This window comes from Heterodontus francisci, chromosome 9 (assembly GCF_036365525.1).
Source record: "Heterodontus francisci isolate sHetFra1 chromosome 9, sHetFra1.hap1, whole genome shotgun sequence".
In the NCBI taxonomy this organism is placed as follows: Eukaryota; Metazoa; Chordata; class Chondrichthyes; order Heterodontiformes; family Heterodontidae; genus Heterodontus; species Heterodontus francisci.
In genome coordinates, this window is record NC_090379.1 from 102,941,588 (window position 1) to 102,957,921 (window position 16,334).

Genomic DNA, 16,334 nt, shown 5'->3' on the forward strand with positions numbered 1-16,334 from the left:
CAGGTATTGTGCTCCCTCCCTTTCAAATCTACCACCACCCCATCAAAAAATCCATCCTCCATCCCCTTTTCTGCAGATCTACCAACTGTCTCCAAACTCCCTTTCTTCTCCAAATTCTTAATTACATTGCCACTTGTCAAACACATTTTTCCCACAACTCCATGTTTGAATCTCTCCAGTCAGGTTTCCACTCCTGCTATGGCACCAAGCCAATCCTAGCCAAAGTCACAAATAACTTCCTCTGTGACCTGTGACTTTGGTGCATTATCCTTTTTTGATCTGTCTGCGGAGGTTGACATGGTCGGCCACACCATCCCCCTCCAATATCTTTTCTCTGTTGTCCAGCTTAGTGGGATTGGCAGCCTTTGGTTGCACTCTGAGCTCGCTGATTGTAAGCAGAGAATCTCCAGCAATGATGTTTCTTTTAACCCCTGTACCATTACCTCTGGAGTCCCCAAGAATTGATCTTTGGCCCCATCTCTTCCTCATCTGCACAAAGCCTCCTGGGCAATATCAAGAGATACAGAGCTAGCTTTCACATATATGCTGACAACACCCTCCTCTACCTCCCCCCAATCGTCTCAACTCCTCTACTGACTCTGTGCTCTTGGACTGCTGGTCCAATACCAATCCATTTTTGTTTCCACTTGCTCATGGGATGTGGGCATCACTGGCAAGGACAGCGTTTATTGCCCAACCCTAAGTGGTGGTGAGTCGCCGTTTTGAACCGCTGCAATCCATGTGCTGTAGGTACACCAGGGAGTTGCAGGATTTTGATTCAGTGATGATGGAGGAACGGGGATATATTTCCAAGTCAGGATAGTGTGTGACTTGAAGGGGATCATGTAGGTAGCCAGTGATCTTTCCATGTGCCTGCTGCCCTTGTTCTTCTAGATGGCAGATGTTGTGGGTTTGAAAGGTGCTGTCAAAGGTGTCTTGGCGAGTTGCTGCAGTGAATCTTGTAGGTGGTACACACTGCTGCCTCTGTGCACTGCTGGTGGAGGCAGTGAATGTTTTAAGTGGCAAATGGGGTGCCAATCAAGTGGGCTGCTTTGTCCTGGATGGTGTTGAGCTTCTTGAGTGTTACTGGAGTTGCACTCATCCAGGAAAGTGGGGAGTATTGCATCACACTCCTGACTTGTGCCTTGTAGATGGTGGACAAGCTTTGACAGTAAGGAAGTGAGGAACTCGCTGCAGAATATCCACCCTCTGACCTGCTGTTGTAGCCACAATATTCATGTGACTGGACCAGTTCCTAGTCAATGGTAACCCCAGGATGTTGATGGTAGGGGATTCAGCAATGGCAATGGCTCAGAATTAATTAATTAATAGCGGCATAGAGTACAAAAACAAGGATGTTATGTTGTACTTGTATAAGACAATAATTTGGCCTCAGCTGGAATATTGCAGCCAGTTCAGGATGATGCAGTTTAGGAAAGATGTGAAAGCATTGGAGAGTTCACAGAAAAGATTCACGAGAATGGTTCCAGGGATGAGGAACTTCAGTCATGAAGGCAGACTGGAGAAGTAGGGACTGTTTTCCTTAGAGAAGGCTGAGAGGTGATTTGATAGAGGTATTCAAGATCATGATGGGTCTGGAAAGAGTAGATAGGGAGAAACTGTTCCCACTCATGAAAGGATCGAGAATGAGAGGGCACAGATTTAAAGTAATTGGCAAAAGAAGCAAAAGCGACATGGGAAAAAACTTTTTCACAAAGCAAGTGGTTAAGGTCTGGAAAGTACTACCTGGGAGTGTAGTACAGGCAGGTTCAAACGAGGCATTCAAAAGGGAATTAGATTGTTATCTAAAAAGGAAGAAGGTGCAGGGTTATGTGGAGAAGGCGGGGGAAAGGCACTAGGCGAACTGCTCATTCGGAAAGCCGGTGCAGACACGATGGGCCGAATGGCCTCCTTCTGTGCTGTAATAATTCTGAGATTGAGAATGTCATGAGGAGGTGGTTCGACACACTCTTGATGGAGATGGTCATTGCCTGACACTTGTGAGGTATGAATGTTACTTGCCACTTATCAGCGCAAGGCTGAATGTTGTCCATATCTTGCTGCATGCAGGTACGGACTGCTTCAGTATCTGAAGTGTTATGATTGGAACTGGTCGCTGCACCAGCAAACATTCCCACTTCTGACCTTATGGTGGAGGGAAGATCATTGATAAAGTAGCTGAAGATGGTTGGGCCTGGGACACCATCCTGAGGATCTCCTACAGTGATGCCCTGGAGCTTAGATGATTGGCCTCCACCAAACACAACCAACTTCCTTTGGCTCCAACCAGCGGAGAGTTTCCCCCGATTCCCACTGACTTCAATTTTGCTAGGGCTCCTTGATGAAATTTTTGGTCAAATGTTGCCTTGATGTCAAGGGAATTAACTCTCACCTCACTTTTAAAATGCAGCTCTTCTGTTCATGTTTGAATCAAGGCTGTAATGAGGTCTGGAGCCACGTGGTCCTGGCAGAACCAAAATTGAGCATCAGTGAGCAGGTGATTGGTGAGTACGTGCAGCTTGTTAACACAGTGGCCAACACCTTCCGTCACTTTTCAATCATTCAGTGCAGACTGATGGAGCGGTAATTAATCTGATTGGATTTGCCCTTCTTGTGGACAGGACATACCTGGGCAATTTTCTACTTTGGAGGGTTGATGCCAGTGTTGTAGTTGATTTGGAACAGCTTGGCTAGAGGCACAGCTAGTTCTAGAGCACAAGTCTGCAGTACTACAGGCGGGATGTTGTCAAGGCCCATAGTCTTTGCTGTGTTCAGCCGTTTATTGAGATCACATGGACGAATTGAATTGGCAGAAGACTGGCATCTGTGATGCCGGGGTCCTCAAGTGGAGGCCGAGTTGGATCATCCACTCAGCACTTCTGGCTGAAGATGGTTGCAAACTCTTCAGCCTTGTCCTTTGCACTAATGTGCTGGGCTCCACCATTACTCAGGATGAGGATGTTCATTGAGTCTCCTCCTGCCATCAGTTGTTTAATTGTTCACCACCATTTGCGACTGGATGTGGCAAGACTGCAGAGCTTTGTTCTGATCTGTTGGTTGTGGGATCACTTAGCTCTGTCTATACAATGCTGTTTCTGCTGTTTTATCATGCATGTAGCTTCACGAGATCTTGAGAAGCCTTTATTTCCTTCTGTCAAATATTGGGAAGACAAAGCCACTATCGTTCAAGCCCACTGAAAACATTTTTCCTTTGCCACCGATTCCACCCCCTCCATGTCAATTCTGAGGCTGAACCACACGGTTTACAATCTTGCCATCCCACTTGACTCCAAGCTGAGCTTCTGAACCATATTCCTCTCCATCACAAAGGTCACCCACGTAACATCACCCATCTTGACCTAACTCAGCTCATCTGCTGCTGAAACCCTCATCCGTCCATTTTGTCACCTCTACACTGGACTATTCCAACACTCTCCTGGCTGGTGTCCCATGTTCCACCCTCCATAAACTTCAGCTCATCCAAAATCCAGCTGGTATCCTAGCCCACACCAAGTCCCACTCAGCCCTGTACTCAGTGGCCTAGATTAGCACCCAGTCCCCCAACAATTCCAATTTAAAATTCTTGTCATTGTGTTTAAACACTCCATGGCCTCATCCCTCCCTTTGTCTCTCACCACCTCCAGCCCTTCAAGCTTCACACAACTCTCTGTTCTTCTGACTCTAATCTTTTGTGCAAGACCCAGTTCCTTTGCCTCACCATTGCTGGTCATGTCTAACTCTACAATTCCCTCTCTAAAACCCACATCTGTGACCAAGCTTTTAGTCATCCCTCCAAATATCCCCTCCTTTGTCCATTTTTGGCGAGTTATGCCTCTGAAATACCTTGGTCTTCTAGGTTAAAGGCACTATATAAATGGGCACCAGATGATACAACATTAGGTCCAGTTCCAATGCCGTCTATACTCGAGCAGCCCATAAACACTCCTTGTCTGGCCCTCCATATGAAGACTGATGACATGATAAGTGGTCACACAATATATGGATCGGAGTTCTATACAAACCTATAGGTGTGCTTATTTGCCTTGCAAATACAACACACATGCACCCTCATTTACCTGGACATACAATTCAAGAGTCACACACAACTCTTAGGTTTAGATATGGTTTGAGAGCAGGGACGGGAGGATGTGACTGCATGTCAGGCAGGTAAGCAGAGCCTCAGCTTTTTCCATTATCCAACAGTTATGAGGTACTTGCTACTGTTGTAGTTGAGAATGAAGACTGCAGGGAGAATGGGCAAATCATGGCACAGTGGTACAGGAGGCCTTTGAAATGGAGTGGGGGAGGGAAGCAAAAAGAAATGTGCTAGTCTTACAGGACAGTATAGTTAGGGGAATAGATACTGTTCTGTGCAGCTGTGACTGGAAGTCCAGAGACTGTGGTCCCTATCCAGTGTTCATGTTCAGGACATCTCCTCCCAGCTGGAGAAGAACTTGGAGTAGAAGCCCACAGCATAGGTAGAACTAGGAGTGAGGTTCTGCTGACAGAGTTGGAGGAGCTGGGGTACAAAATTAAAAAGCAGAACCTCAAAAGGTAATAATCTCTAGATTATTACCTGATCCATGCACAAATTGGCATCGGGGCAGATCGATTAGTGGCTTAAATGCATGGCTGAATTAATGGTGTACGAGGCAGGGGTTTCAATTCATGGATCACTGGTGACAGTACTGGAGAAAATTGTGGGTCCTTTCAATGCAGAGGCAGAAGAAATTACAATGTGGAATGATCAACTTGAAACAAATATTTTATGTCTGTCTTCACAGTGGAAGACACAAAGAATATACCAGATATTGTGGGGAACCAAGAAAGTGAGGAACTTAAAATAATTAATATTAGTAAAGAAATAGTACTGGAGAAATTAAGGGACTAATAGTCAGCAAATTCCCTGCACCCAATGGCCTATATCTTAGAGTTTTAAAAGAGGTAGCTGCAGAAATAGCGGCTGTTTTGTTTTTGATCTTCCATAACAGTCCCTATGGATTGGCAGGTAGCAAATGCAAACCCCTGTTCAAGAAAGGAGGGAGAGAGAAAACAGTGAACTGTACACCAGTTAGCCTATCTTCAGTAGTACTGAAAATGCTAGAATCTATTACTAAGGAAGGATGTGGTAACAGGCACTCGGAAAATCACCATATGATTTGGCAGAGTCAACACAGTTTTATTAAAGGGAAAGCAAACTACTGCGGATGTTGGAAATCTGAAATAAGAATAGAAAATGCTGGAAATATGCAGGTCAGGCAGCAGCATCGACCTGAAACGTTAACTCTGTTTTTCTCCTGACCTGAGTATTTCCTGCATTTTCTGATTTTATTTATTAAAGGGAAATTATGTTTGACAAATCTATTAGAGTTTTTTGAGGGTGTAACTAGCAGGGTAGATAAGGGGTAAGCAGCGGATGTAATATATTTGGATTTTCAGAAGGCATTCAAAGCCACACGAGAGGTTGCTACACAAGATTAGAGGTCATGGGATTGGGGTAATATATTAGAATGGATTGAGAATTGGTTAACAGAAAAAAAAAAGAGTAGGAATAAACGGGTCATTTTTGGAATAGCAGGATGTAGCTAGTGGAGTGCCGCAGGGATCAGTGCTTAGGCCTCAGCTATTTACAATCTATATAAATGACTTAGATGAGGAAACTGTGTAATAGATCCAAGTCAGATGAAACAAAGCTAGGTGAGAAACTAATCTGCGAAGCAAACATAAAGAGGCTGCAAGGGAATATATACTGGTTGAGCGATTGGTGGTGTGCAATTATGCACTTTAATACGAAGAATGAAAAAGCAGAATTTTTTTTTTTAAAAAGGGTCAGAGATCAGTAAATGCTGGTATTCAAAAGGATTTGGGGGTCCTTATACATGAAACACAGGAAGTTAACATGCAACGGTGGTGGGGGGTTGGGGGTTGGAGTGCAAGAGTAAGAAAGTCTTGCTGCAATAGTATAGGGCTTTGGCGAGACTACACCTGGAGTGCTGTGGACAGTTTAGGTCTCCATACATAAGGAAGGATGTACTTACCTTAGAGCGGTGCAACCAAAGTTCACTGGACTGATTCCTGGGATCTGGGATGAGAGAGCACTGTCCTATGATGAGCGACTGAGTAGAATGGGACTATACTGTCTGGAGTTTAGAAAAAATGAGGGGAAATCTCATTAAAACACAAGATTCTGAAAGGGCTCAAGTTGGTACTTGAGAGGTTGTCTTCCTGGATGGAGAGTCAAGAACTAGGGGTCATAGTCTCAGGATAAGGGGTCAGCCATTTAGGACTGAGATGAGGAGAAATTTCTTAACTCAGAGGTTTATGAATCTTTGGAATTCTCTAACCCAGAGGGTTGCAGATGTTCAGTCGATGAGTATATTTAAGACAGAGATTGATAGATTTTTGAGAAATAAGAGAATCAAGGGATATGGGGATCGGGTGGGAAGGTGGAGTTGAGGTAGAAGATTAGCCCTATCTTATTGAATGGCAGAACAGGCTCAAGGGGCTGTATGGTCTACTCCAGCTTCTATTTCTTATGTTTGTAATGTTGTGGGAGCTACACACAACCTCAATTAGTCAAACATGTTTACTTCAGATAACAAAACTCTGCAGTATGCAATTTTGAATTGTGCCAAGCCCACCTTTTGAACGATACGTGCCAGCATCTGAAGTGCCAGGGTTCGTTGCTGAATTATTTGACTGCGAGATAAATGAAAGAGCTCTTGTAGTGAATACCCAGCTTGCTGAAAGAGACAAACCAATAGTTAGAGATGATTAAAGCAAGCGACAGTCAAGAAACATTGGGTAATCTACCAGCTTCACACCAAGCATCAGCGCTGCACCACTGAAATAGCACAGAAAGAAACAACTTGCATTTACGTGGTGCCTTTCACGAACTCAGGACATTTTAAAGTGCTTTACAGCCAATGAAGTACTTTTAAAGTGTAATTCCTATTGCCAAATAGGAAACACAGCAGCCAATTTGCACACAGCAAACTCCTAAAAACAACAATATGATAATGACCAGATAATTGTTTTGGTGATAGTGGTTGAGAAATAAATATTGGCCAGGACACCAGGGAGAACTTTTCTGCTCTTCTTCAAATGGTGTCTAGGGATCTTTCATGTAGACCTGAAGGGGGAGACAGGACCTCTGTTTAACATCTCAGCTGAAAGACGACACCTCTGACACTGCACTGACCTGTCAGCCTATATTATCTGGAGTGGGACTTGAACCCACAACCTTCTGACTCAGAGCAGCAACTGAGCCACAGCTGACACTCCACCCAGAGCTATAGGGAATTGGGACTGCAAATTGGAATATTTCTTGCTGATCACTGCGCACATAGGTAAGGTTGGTCACTGCTAGTTGCTTCTGTAAGGTGCAAGGAATATCTAATACCATTTGTATGACGGTATTAATATCCATAGCTCAATTGCTGCCATTGTACTTGGATGGGTCTCACCCAACTAATCATCCAAAATGCTTGGCATCAACCAACAAATCAAGCCATTCTATTCAATTTAAATATACTACATAATTTGACTACCCGTCAGGATGGCTGACCGGCTAATATAAAAGACAAAGTCTCTAAGCGTGCTTTGTTCTCACACACCATCAAGAGAGATTTTGAACTGAATATGTGGAGACTAGAGAATCTGGGATTGTGCTCCTGACAGCAGAGAAGGTTAAGGAAAGATTTAACAGAGGTGTACAAAATTATGAGTATTTTAATGAAGTAGATAGGGAGAAACTGTTTTCACTGGCAGGAGAATCAGAGGAATCAGTAGTCAGAGGACAGAAGTTTAAAGTAATTATGGAACGGCAACATAGCGGTTATGTTACTAGACTGGTAATCCAGAGGTCTGGACTAATAATCCAGAGACATGAGTTCAAATCCCATCCTGGCATCTGGAAAATTTAAACTCAAATAAATCTGGAATAAAAAGCTAGCATTCGTAAAGATGACCATGTAATTACTAGATTGTTGTAAAAACCCATCTACTTCACTAATGCCCTGCAGGGGAGAAAATAAACTCTGGCCTTGCCAGCAACAGCTAGATCCTGTGAAGAATATAAAAAAGCAAAAACAGCTGGGGTGAGGGCAGCAAATTGTTATGAAATAACTATCCAAAGGAAATTGGATAAATACTTGAAAAGGAGAAATTTGCATGGCTGTGAAGAAGGAGCGTGCAGTGGGACTAATTAGATAGCTCTTTCAAAGATCAGGGACAGGCACGATAGGCCAAATGGTCTCCTTCTGTGCTGTAAGATTCTAAGATCAGAGACTGTTCAGTCATCAGTCTGAGGCCGCCTTTAGAATGCAGCTCATCAGAGGCTCCGTCGCAGTGTTTTCCAAATGGAATGAGCTCCTGCATTTCAATAATGTACTTTTACATCCATCACCTTGGTTGTTTTGATAGTTTGGAAAAGATAGTGCAATTTGTGAAGGCTGTAAATTTACTGCTTGGCTGATCTGTATCTTAACTCCACTTACCCACTCCGCATCCCTTAAAATGCCCATCGAAAATCTACTGATCTCAATTTTGAAATTTTCAATTGATCCCCCAGTCTCAGCAGCATTTTGCAAGAGAGTCCAGATTTCCACTACCCTTTCTGTCAAGAAATGCTTTCTGACATCACCCCTGAACAGCCGAGCTCTAATTTTAAGGTTAAATCTCCTTGTTCTGGAGGAGAACAGAACAGAGGAAACAGTTTCTCTCTACCCACCTTAACAAATCCTTTAATCATCTTAACCACCTCAATTAGATCACCCCTTAAACTTCTATACTTGGGGGAAATACAGGCCCAGTGCATGCAATCTGGCCTCATAATTTAACCCGTTTAGCCCAGGTATCGGGTGAATTTATGCTGCTCCCCCTCCAAGGCCAATATATTCTTTCTGAGATGCAGTTGTGACAATGGAAACAGTACTCTGGAGCTCTGCACAGCTGTAGCTTAACTTCCATCCATTTGTACTCCAGTCTTCACTTTAACAAACATTGAACAGCTGTTCAAAAGCATTTCATTGTAATAGGAAATAATACTGTCTAACCTCTGGCTGCTCTCCATGATGGTGTAGTCCCAGGTGAGTTGGAAGATCAACACCTGGAGGTATTAAGTCACCATGGAAACTGAACCTTGCTTGCATCTCCTGAATGTGGAAACAAAGAGAGACATTAAATTACAACATTTCCTAGGAAACACGATTCTGTCATTGTGCAGGAGAGATTTCTGTATATTCAGTGCTTGGTGGGTTTACTGGTTTGAGAGTTTGATAATGGAGACTTTTACTATGTAAATGTTTGTAAAACCACATTAGCATTTCAAGTTTTACTCAACCTCAAACTCAGAGTGCTCCTCAGCAGGCCCACTTAGTCCCACAGCTTCGAACCTCTCTGTGGAACCAGGGCTGCTCAGTGCCAAAGTCACATTGGCCCTGTTAGGGCCATTCAGTCCCACATATTCTCACGGCTCCGTGCCAGGTCAGCTCACTCCCAAAGTCTCTCCTCACTCTGTGACAGGGCCAATCAGTCCCACAGTCTTTCCTAACTCTGTGACAGGGCCAATCAGTCCCACAGTCTCTCCTCACTCCGTGACAGGGCCAATCAGTCCCACAGTCTCTCCTCACTCCGTGACAGGGCCAATCAGTCCCACAGTCTCTCCTCACTCCGTGACAGGGCCAACCAGTCCCACAGTCTCTCCTCACTCCGTGACAGGGCCAATCAGTCCCACAGTCTCTCCTAACTCTGTGACAGGGCCAATCAGTCCCAAAGTCTCTCCTCACTCTGTGACAGGGCCAATCAGTCCCACAGTCTCTCCTCACTCCGTGACAGGGCCAATCAGTCCCACAGTCTCTCCTCACTCCATGACAGGGCCAATCAGTCCCACAGTCTCTCCTCACTCTGTGACAGGGCCAATCAGTCCCACAGTCTCTCCTCACTCCGTGACAGGGCCAATCAGTCCCACAGTCTCTCCTAACTCTGTGATAGGGCCAATCACTCCCACAGTCTCTCCTCACTCCGTGACAGGGTCACTCAAGTCCCAGAGTCTCACACTGCTCCATGGCAGGGCCACTCAAGTCCCAGAGTCCCTCACTGATCTATGACAAGATCACTCAGTCCCACAGTCTCTCCTTACTCCATGACGGGGTTACTCAATCCCAGAGTCTCACACTGCTCCATGGCAGGGCCGCTCAGTCAATAGGGAGCGGCAGTTTTACAGAACGTATCCACAACTCCACTGCTCACCTTGTTAGTTTTCCGTCGTCGGGGTTTGGGGAGATCTTTCATCCACTCTAGCTTCTCATACTCCGGTACATCCATGTGGACCCATCCTTTCTCAAGCTTCAGTGGAATATCAGCCTCTGTAAAGATTTAGCAATATTGCAATAAGAATTACTCTACAATGCCATCACGCACACACCTGCTCCACTCAGCCTAGCACACATTCAGATCACCACTACTGCACAATTGTGCCACTCTGCACCCACATTCCATGCCTACTGCTGTGCAGGCACTCCCTATTTCGGTGGTTTGACCCAACAGCTTCTTTTGTGGCTCGGTGTCATGTTTTGTTTTATAAGGCTCCTGTGAAGCGCCTTGGGACTTATTATGTTAAAGGCAATATATAAATATAATTTGCTGTTATTTCTCTGGCCTACGCATAAATCTGGGTTCATCATTACAAGCACGAGCCTATCATCCCACAAACTTAGAATGCAAATACTTAGTGGTACAGAAGTTAAGACCTTTGCCCTTTGGATTGAAATCCACACAGAGTAAGATGATAAATAAGGAATCTTATGTTAAATGCATTTTGGCAATCCCAATCCTGATCCTGGCCCTGGTCATCCTTGCACCACAAAACTGGCCACAATCCAACACTAATTAAGAACCCACCTGCAACAACTGCTTTTGGCAATAAAGATATTGATACAAGAAAATATAAGGAAGAATTCATATAGTGCCATACCCAGCCTGAGGATGTCAGGATTGCAGCCAATGAAGCAGACACTGTGGGGAGAAACAAGGTGGTCAGACGACTGGGACAGTCAAACTGCACCAGAGTAAAGAATAGTTCAGAAACAGGAAGCATCTGACAGGACACAGTCTAAGGCGGGTTTGGATTGCATCTGCGTACATGCATGCACACAGTACAGTAAATAAGGTTAGTAGCCTGCAGGCATAAGTCGCCACATGGGAACTACGATATAGTAGCAATGAGAGAGACCTGGCTCAAAGCACAACAAGATTGAAAACTTAATATTCCTGGCGACAAACTATTCAGAAAAAATAAGGAAGGAAAAAAAGGTGGCAGGGTGGCAATATTGATCAAAGCAACTATTACAACACTGGAAAGGGATGATGTCGTTGAGAGGTCAAAGATAAACTATTTGGTTAGAATTAAGGATCAACAGAGGAGCTATTACACTGCCTGTGTGTATACTATGGTCCACTGAATAGTGGGAAGGAGACAGAGGAGCAATTTTGCAGGCAAATGATAGAAAAAGGCACAAACTAGATTATCGATAATGGGGAACTTCAATTATCCAACTATAGACTGGGATTGTAAGAGTAAAGAGGGGAAGAAATTCCTGAAATTGGTATAAGAGAACTTAATTGATTAGTATGTTTCATCCTAATGAGGAAGGAAGCAGTGCTGGATTTAGTTTTGTGGAATGAAATGAAGCATGTGAAGAAGGTTTCAGTGGGGTATCATTTGGGGAACAGTGATCTATCATCAGGTTTAGGGTAGTTATGGAAAAGTGTAAAAAATACTCAACTGAAAGAGGGATAGCAGCAGTGAGTTGAAAAGGGATCTGGCCCAGGTTGATTGGAATCAAAACAGGTAAGCAAAACAGTAACTGAACAATGGCAGGTCCTCAGAGATGTTTCAGGAACAGAATAGACACATTCCCATGAGGCGGAAATGAAATGCATTCAAAGCTAGAACTGACAAAAGATATAGAAACTAAAATGAGACAGAAAAAAAAAAGAGGCTTATGACAAATGTAAGGCTCGTAATACAGTAGAGAACAAAGCTGAGATTGGCCATTGGTTCTAGATGCCCTAACATCCTCTGAGCAGCCACTGTATCAAGCCCCTTAAGAATTTTATATCTTTCAATGAGATTACCTCCCATTCTTCTAAATACGGAATATAAGCCCAGTCTTCTCAACCTCTCCTCATAGAACAATGCCCTCATCCCAGGAGTTGTACTCCAAGTATATCTTTTCTTAGGTAAGGAGGCCAAAGCTATACACAGTACTCAAGGTGTGGTCTTACCAAGGCCCTATGCAAGTGCAGTAAGACTTCTTTACTCTCATACGCAGGAAGGTGATGGGTGGCATGTCAGAAGATTGGACAGAATATAAAAAAAAGTAAAGAATGACTAAAAGATTGATAAGGAGGGAAAAATTAGAGTACGAGAGAAAGCTGGCTAGTAATATAAAAACAGATAGTAAGAGTTTCTATAGATATTTAAAAAAAGAAAAGTTAACAAAGTGAGCGTTGGACCTATAGAAAGTGAGTCTGGGGAATTAATAATGGAAAATAAGGAAATGGCAGATGAATTGAACAGGTATTTTGCATCGGTCTTCACTATAGAGGATACAAGTAACATCTCAGAATTAGCTATAAATCAGGAAATAGTAGGGAGGGAGGAACACAAGAAAATTACAATCACCAGGGAAGTGGTACTGTGGGTTGACAAGTTCCCGGGTACTGATGGGCTTCATCCTAAGGTCTTAAAATTAGTGGCTAGTGATATAGTTGATGTATTGGTTTTAATTTTCCAAAATTCCCTAGATTCGAGGAAAATTCCATTAGATTGGAAAATAGCGAATGTAACTCCTTTATTCAAAAAGGGAGGGAGACAGAAAGGAGGAAGCTGTAGGCCAGTTAGTTTAACATCTGTCTTAGGGAAAATGTTAAAAGCTATTATTAAAGACATTATAGCAGGGCACTTAGAAAAATTCAAGGTAATCAAGCAGAGTCAACATGGTTTTGTGAAAGGGAAATCATGTTTAACCAATTTATCATAGTTCTTTGAAGAAGTAACGTGCTGTGGATAAAGGGGAACTGGTGGATGTACTGTACTTAGATTTCCAGTAGGCATTTGATAAGTTGCCATATCTAAGGTTATTGCAGAAAATAAAAGCTCATGTTGTAGGGGGTAACATATTGGCATGAATAGAAGATTGGCTGGCTAACAGGAAACAGAGAGGAAGCATAAATGGATCATTTTCTGGTTGACAAGTGGTATGCTGCAGGGATCTGTGCTGGGGCCTCAACTTTTTACAATTTATATAAATGACTTGGATCAAGGGACCGAAGGTATAGCTGCTAAATTTGCAGATGACACAAAGATAGGTAAGAAAATAACTTGTGAAGAGGACATAAGGAGGCCACAAAGGGATATAGATAGGTTGAGTGAGGGGGCAAAGATCTGGCAAATGGAGTATAATATGGAAAAATGCAAAACTGTCCATTTTGACGATAAGAATAAAATGTATATTATCTAAATGGTGAGAGATTGCAGAGCTCGGAGTTGTAGAGGAATCTGCATGTCCAAGTGCATGGATCGCAAAAGGTTAGTATGCAGTTTCAGCAAGTAATTAGGAAAGCTAATAGAATGTTATAATTTATTGTGAGGGGAATTGAATACAAAAGTAGGGAGGTTATGCTTCAGTTATACAGGGCATTGGTGAGACCACATCTGGAGTATTATGTACAGTATTGGTCTCCTTATTTAAGGAAGGATGTAAATGCATTGGAAGCAGTTCAGAGAAGGTTTACCAGACTAATACCGGGAATGGGCGGGTTGTCTTATGAGGAAAGGTTGGACAGGCTAGGCTTGTATCCGCTGGAATTTAAAAGAATAAGAGGCGACTTGTTTGAAACATATAAAATCCTGAGGGGTCTTGACAGGGTGGATGTGGAAAAGATGTTTTCCCTTGTGGGAGAATCTAGAACTAGGGGTGACTATTTAAAAATAAGAGGTTGCCCATTTAAAACAGAGATGAGGATAATTTTTTTCTATCAGAGGATTGTGTGTCTTTGGAACTCTCTTCCTCAAAAGGCAGCGGAAGCAGAGTCTTTAAAGACATTTAAGGCAGAGGTAGATAGATTCTTGATAAGCAAGGGGGTGAAAGATTATCGAGAGTAGGCAGGAATGTGGAGTCGAGGTTATAATTAGATCAGCCATGATCTCATTGAATGGCGGAGCAGGCGTGAGTGGCCTACTCCTGCTCCATGACCGTCCGTCCATATGTACTCCAATCCCTCTGTAATCAAAGCTAACATACCATTTGCCTCCCTAATTGCTTGCTGTACCTGCATGTTAACTTTCTGTGATTCGTGTACAAGGACACTAAAATCCTTTTGAAACCAACATTTCCCAGTCTCTCAGGAATTCTGGAAAATCAAAACCAATACATCAAATGCCTCTGAAGCCACCTCTTTTAAAACCCTAAGGTGTGGGCTATCAGGTCCAGGGGATCTGTTGGCTTTTAGTCGCATTAATTTCTCCATTACTATTTCTTTACTCATACTAATGCCCTTAAGTCCTGCATTTTCACTAGATTCTTGGTTCCCCATTACTTCCAGAATGTTTTTGGGTCTTCTATCGTGAAGGAAGATACAAAGTATTAGTTTAATGCCTCTGCCATTCCCTTATTCCCCATTGTAATTTTAACCTGTCTCCACCTCTAAGTGACCCATGATTACTCTCACTAATCTCTTACTTCTTAAATACCTACAGAAGCTTCTCTTACAATGTTTTTATGTCTCTAGATAGTTTACTCTCATATCCTATTTTCTCTATCAGTTTGTCATCCTTTGCTGAATTTTAAAATCCTCTCAATCCTCAGGTTTACTACTCTTGGCAACAGGATAAACATCTCCCTTTAATACTGTCTTTAACTTCTCTTGTTAGCCAAGGTTGGACCACTTATCCCGTGGGATTTTTAATTCCATAAGGGAATGTATAATCGTTGTGAATACGAATTAATTTCTTAAATGTTTGCTATTTCCCATCTACCATCGTATCTTTTAATCTAGTTTTGCAATCTACTGCAGCCAACTTGCCCCTCATACATAAGCAGTTTACTTTGTTCAGATTCAAGAACCTAATTTTGGGCTTAACTGAATCACTCTCAAACACAGTATAAAATTATACCATATTATGACCACTCTTCCCCAGAGACTCCTTTACTCCAACCCTGTTACTGCAAATTTGTTTTGCCCAGTCGATATGAAGATTAAAGTCTATGATTACTGTATTACCCATGTTATATGTACTTCTAATTTCCTGATTTATACTCTGCCGGACACTACAACCACTGTTAGGGACCTAAAAATTAATCCCACCCAATCTTACCTCCACGCTGCACAGTCGTGCAGCAACTCAGAAGTTAGTGCACAGGCCGCAGACAAGTAATACTCTTTTAGATACCCCAAGTGCGTGGTCACGCAAAAAAAATTAACAGTACTGTGCACTTAAATGAATAGGCCACTCACAACAAAAAAAGCAGTATTCCTCCCACCATTCTTTTCTGTACCTTGTTGTTTCTTAGCTCCACCCAAATTGATTCCATATATTGATTTTCCAAGCTAAGATCCTTTCTCTCTACTGTCTTTATCTAAACCTTGATTATCCTTTTTTCCCATTTTGCCTACCACTTCCAAAGGTCAAGTATCCTGCAATATTTAATTCCCAACCTTGCTCACCCTGCAATCATATCTCTGTAATGGCTATTAGATCAAATCCATTCATTTCAATCTCAGTTATCAATTCAGCAGTTAGTTTGCGTGTTCAGTTCTGGAGACCACACTTTAGGAAGGATACCATGACGTTAGAGAGAGCACAGAAGAGATATACTAGCATGGTACCAGGGATCAGTTATGTGGAGACTGGAGAAGCTTCTCCTTAGAGAAGAAAGTTAAGAGGAAATTTGATAGAAGTATTCAAAATCATGGAGGATTTTGGTTGAGTAAATAAGGAGAAACTGTCTCCAGTGGCTGTAGGATCAATAACCAGAAGGCACAGATTTAGGGTGATTGGCAAAAGAACCAGAGGCAACATGAAATATTTTACTCGCAAAGCAAGTTGTCATCATCTGGAATGCATTGCCTGAAAGGGTGGTGAAAGCAGATTCAACAGTAACTTTCAAAAGGGAATTGGATAAATACCTGAAGGAAAGAAATTTGCAGAGCAATGAGGGAAGAGCAGGACTGGTCGGACAGCTCTACTTAGAGCTGGCATCGGCACGATGGCACTTCTTCTGTGTTTTATCTTCTGTTGTAGTGTAGTCACTGTTACAATGTTGGAA

General features: G+C 42.8%; 1 protein-coding gene across 5 annotated transcripts in view; it reads right to left on the reverse strand.

Annotated features, from left to right (window-relative positions):
* rpap1 (RNA polymerase II associated protein 1) overlaps positions 1–16,334 on the reverse strand; it is a 137,204-nt gene that overhangs the window by 68,051 nt on the left and 52,819 nt on the right. For all 5 annotated transcript variants that reach the window (XR_010975739.1, XR_010975738.1, XM_068039612.1 and 2 more), the window contains exons 8-10: positions 10,252–10,367; positions 9,057–9,155; positions 6,642–6,743 (exon numbers count right to left, since the gene is read on the reverse strand). Coding sequence is in view for 3 of the 5 variants with exons in the window: in XM_068039612.1 (XP_067895713.1) it covers positions 6,642–6,743; positions 9,057–9,155; positions 10,252–10,367 (317 nt within the window). In the remaining 2 variants the exon portion in view is untranslated. The remainder of the gene's footprint in view (positions 1–6,641; positions 6,744–9,056; positions 9,156–10,251; positions 10,368–16,334) is intronic.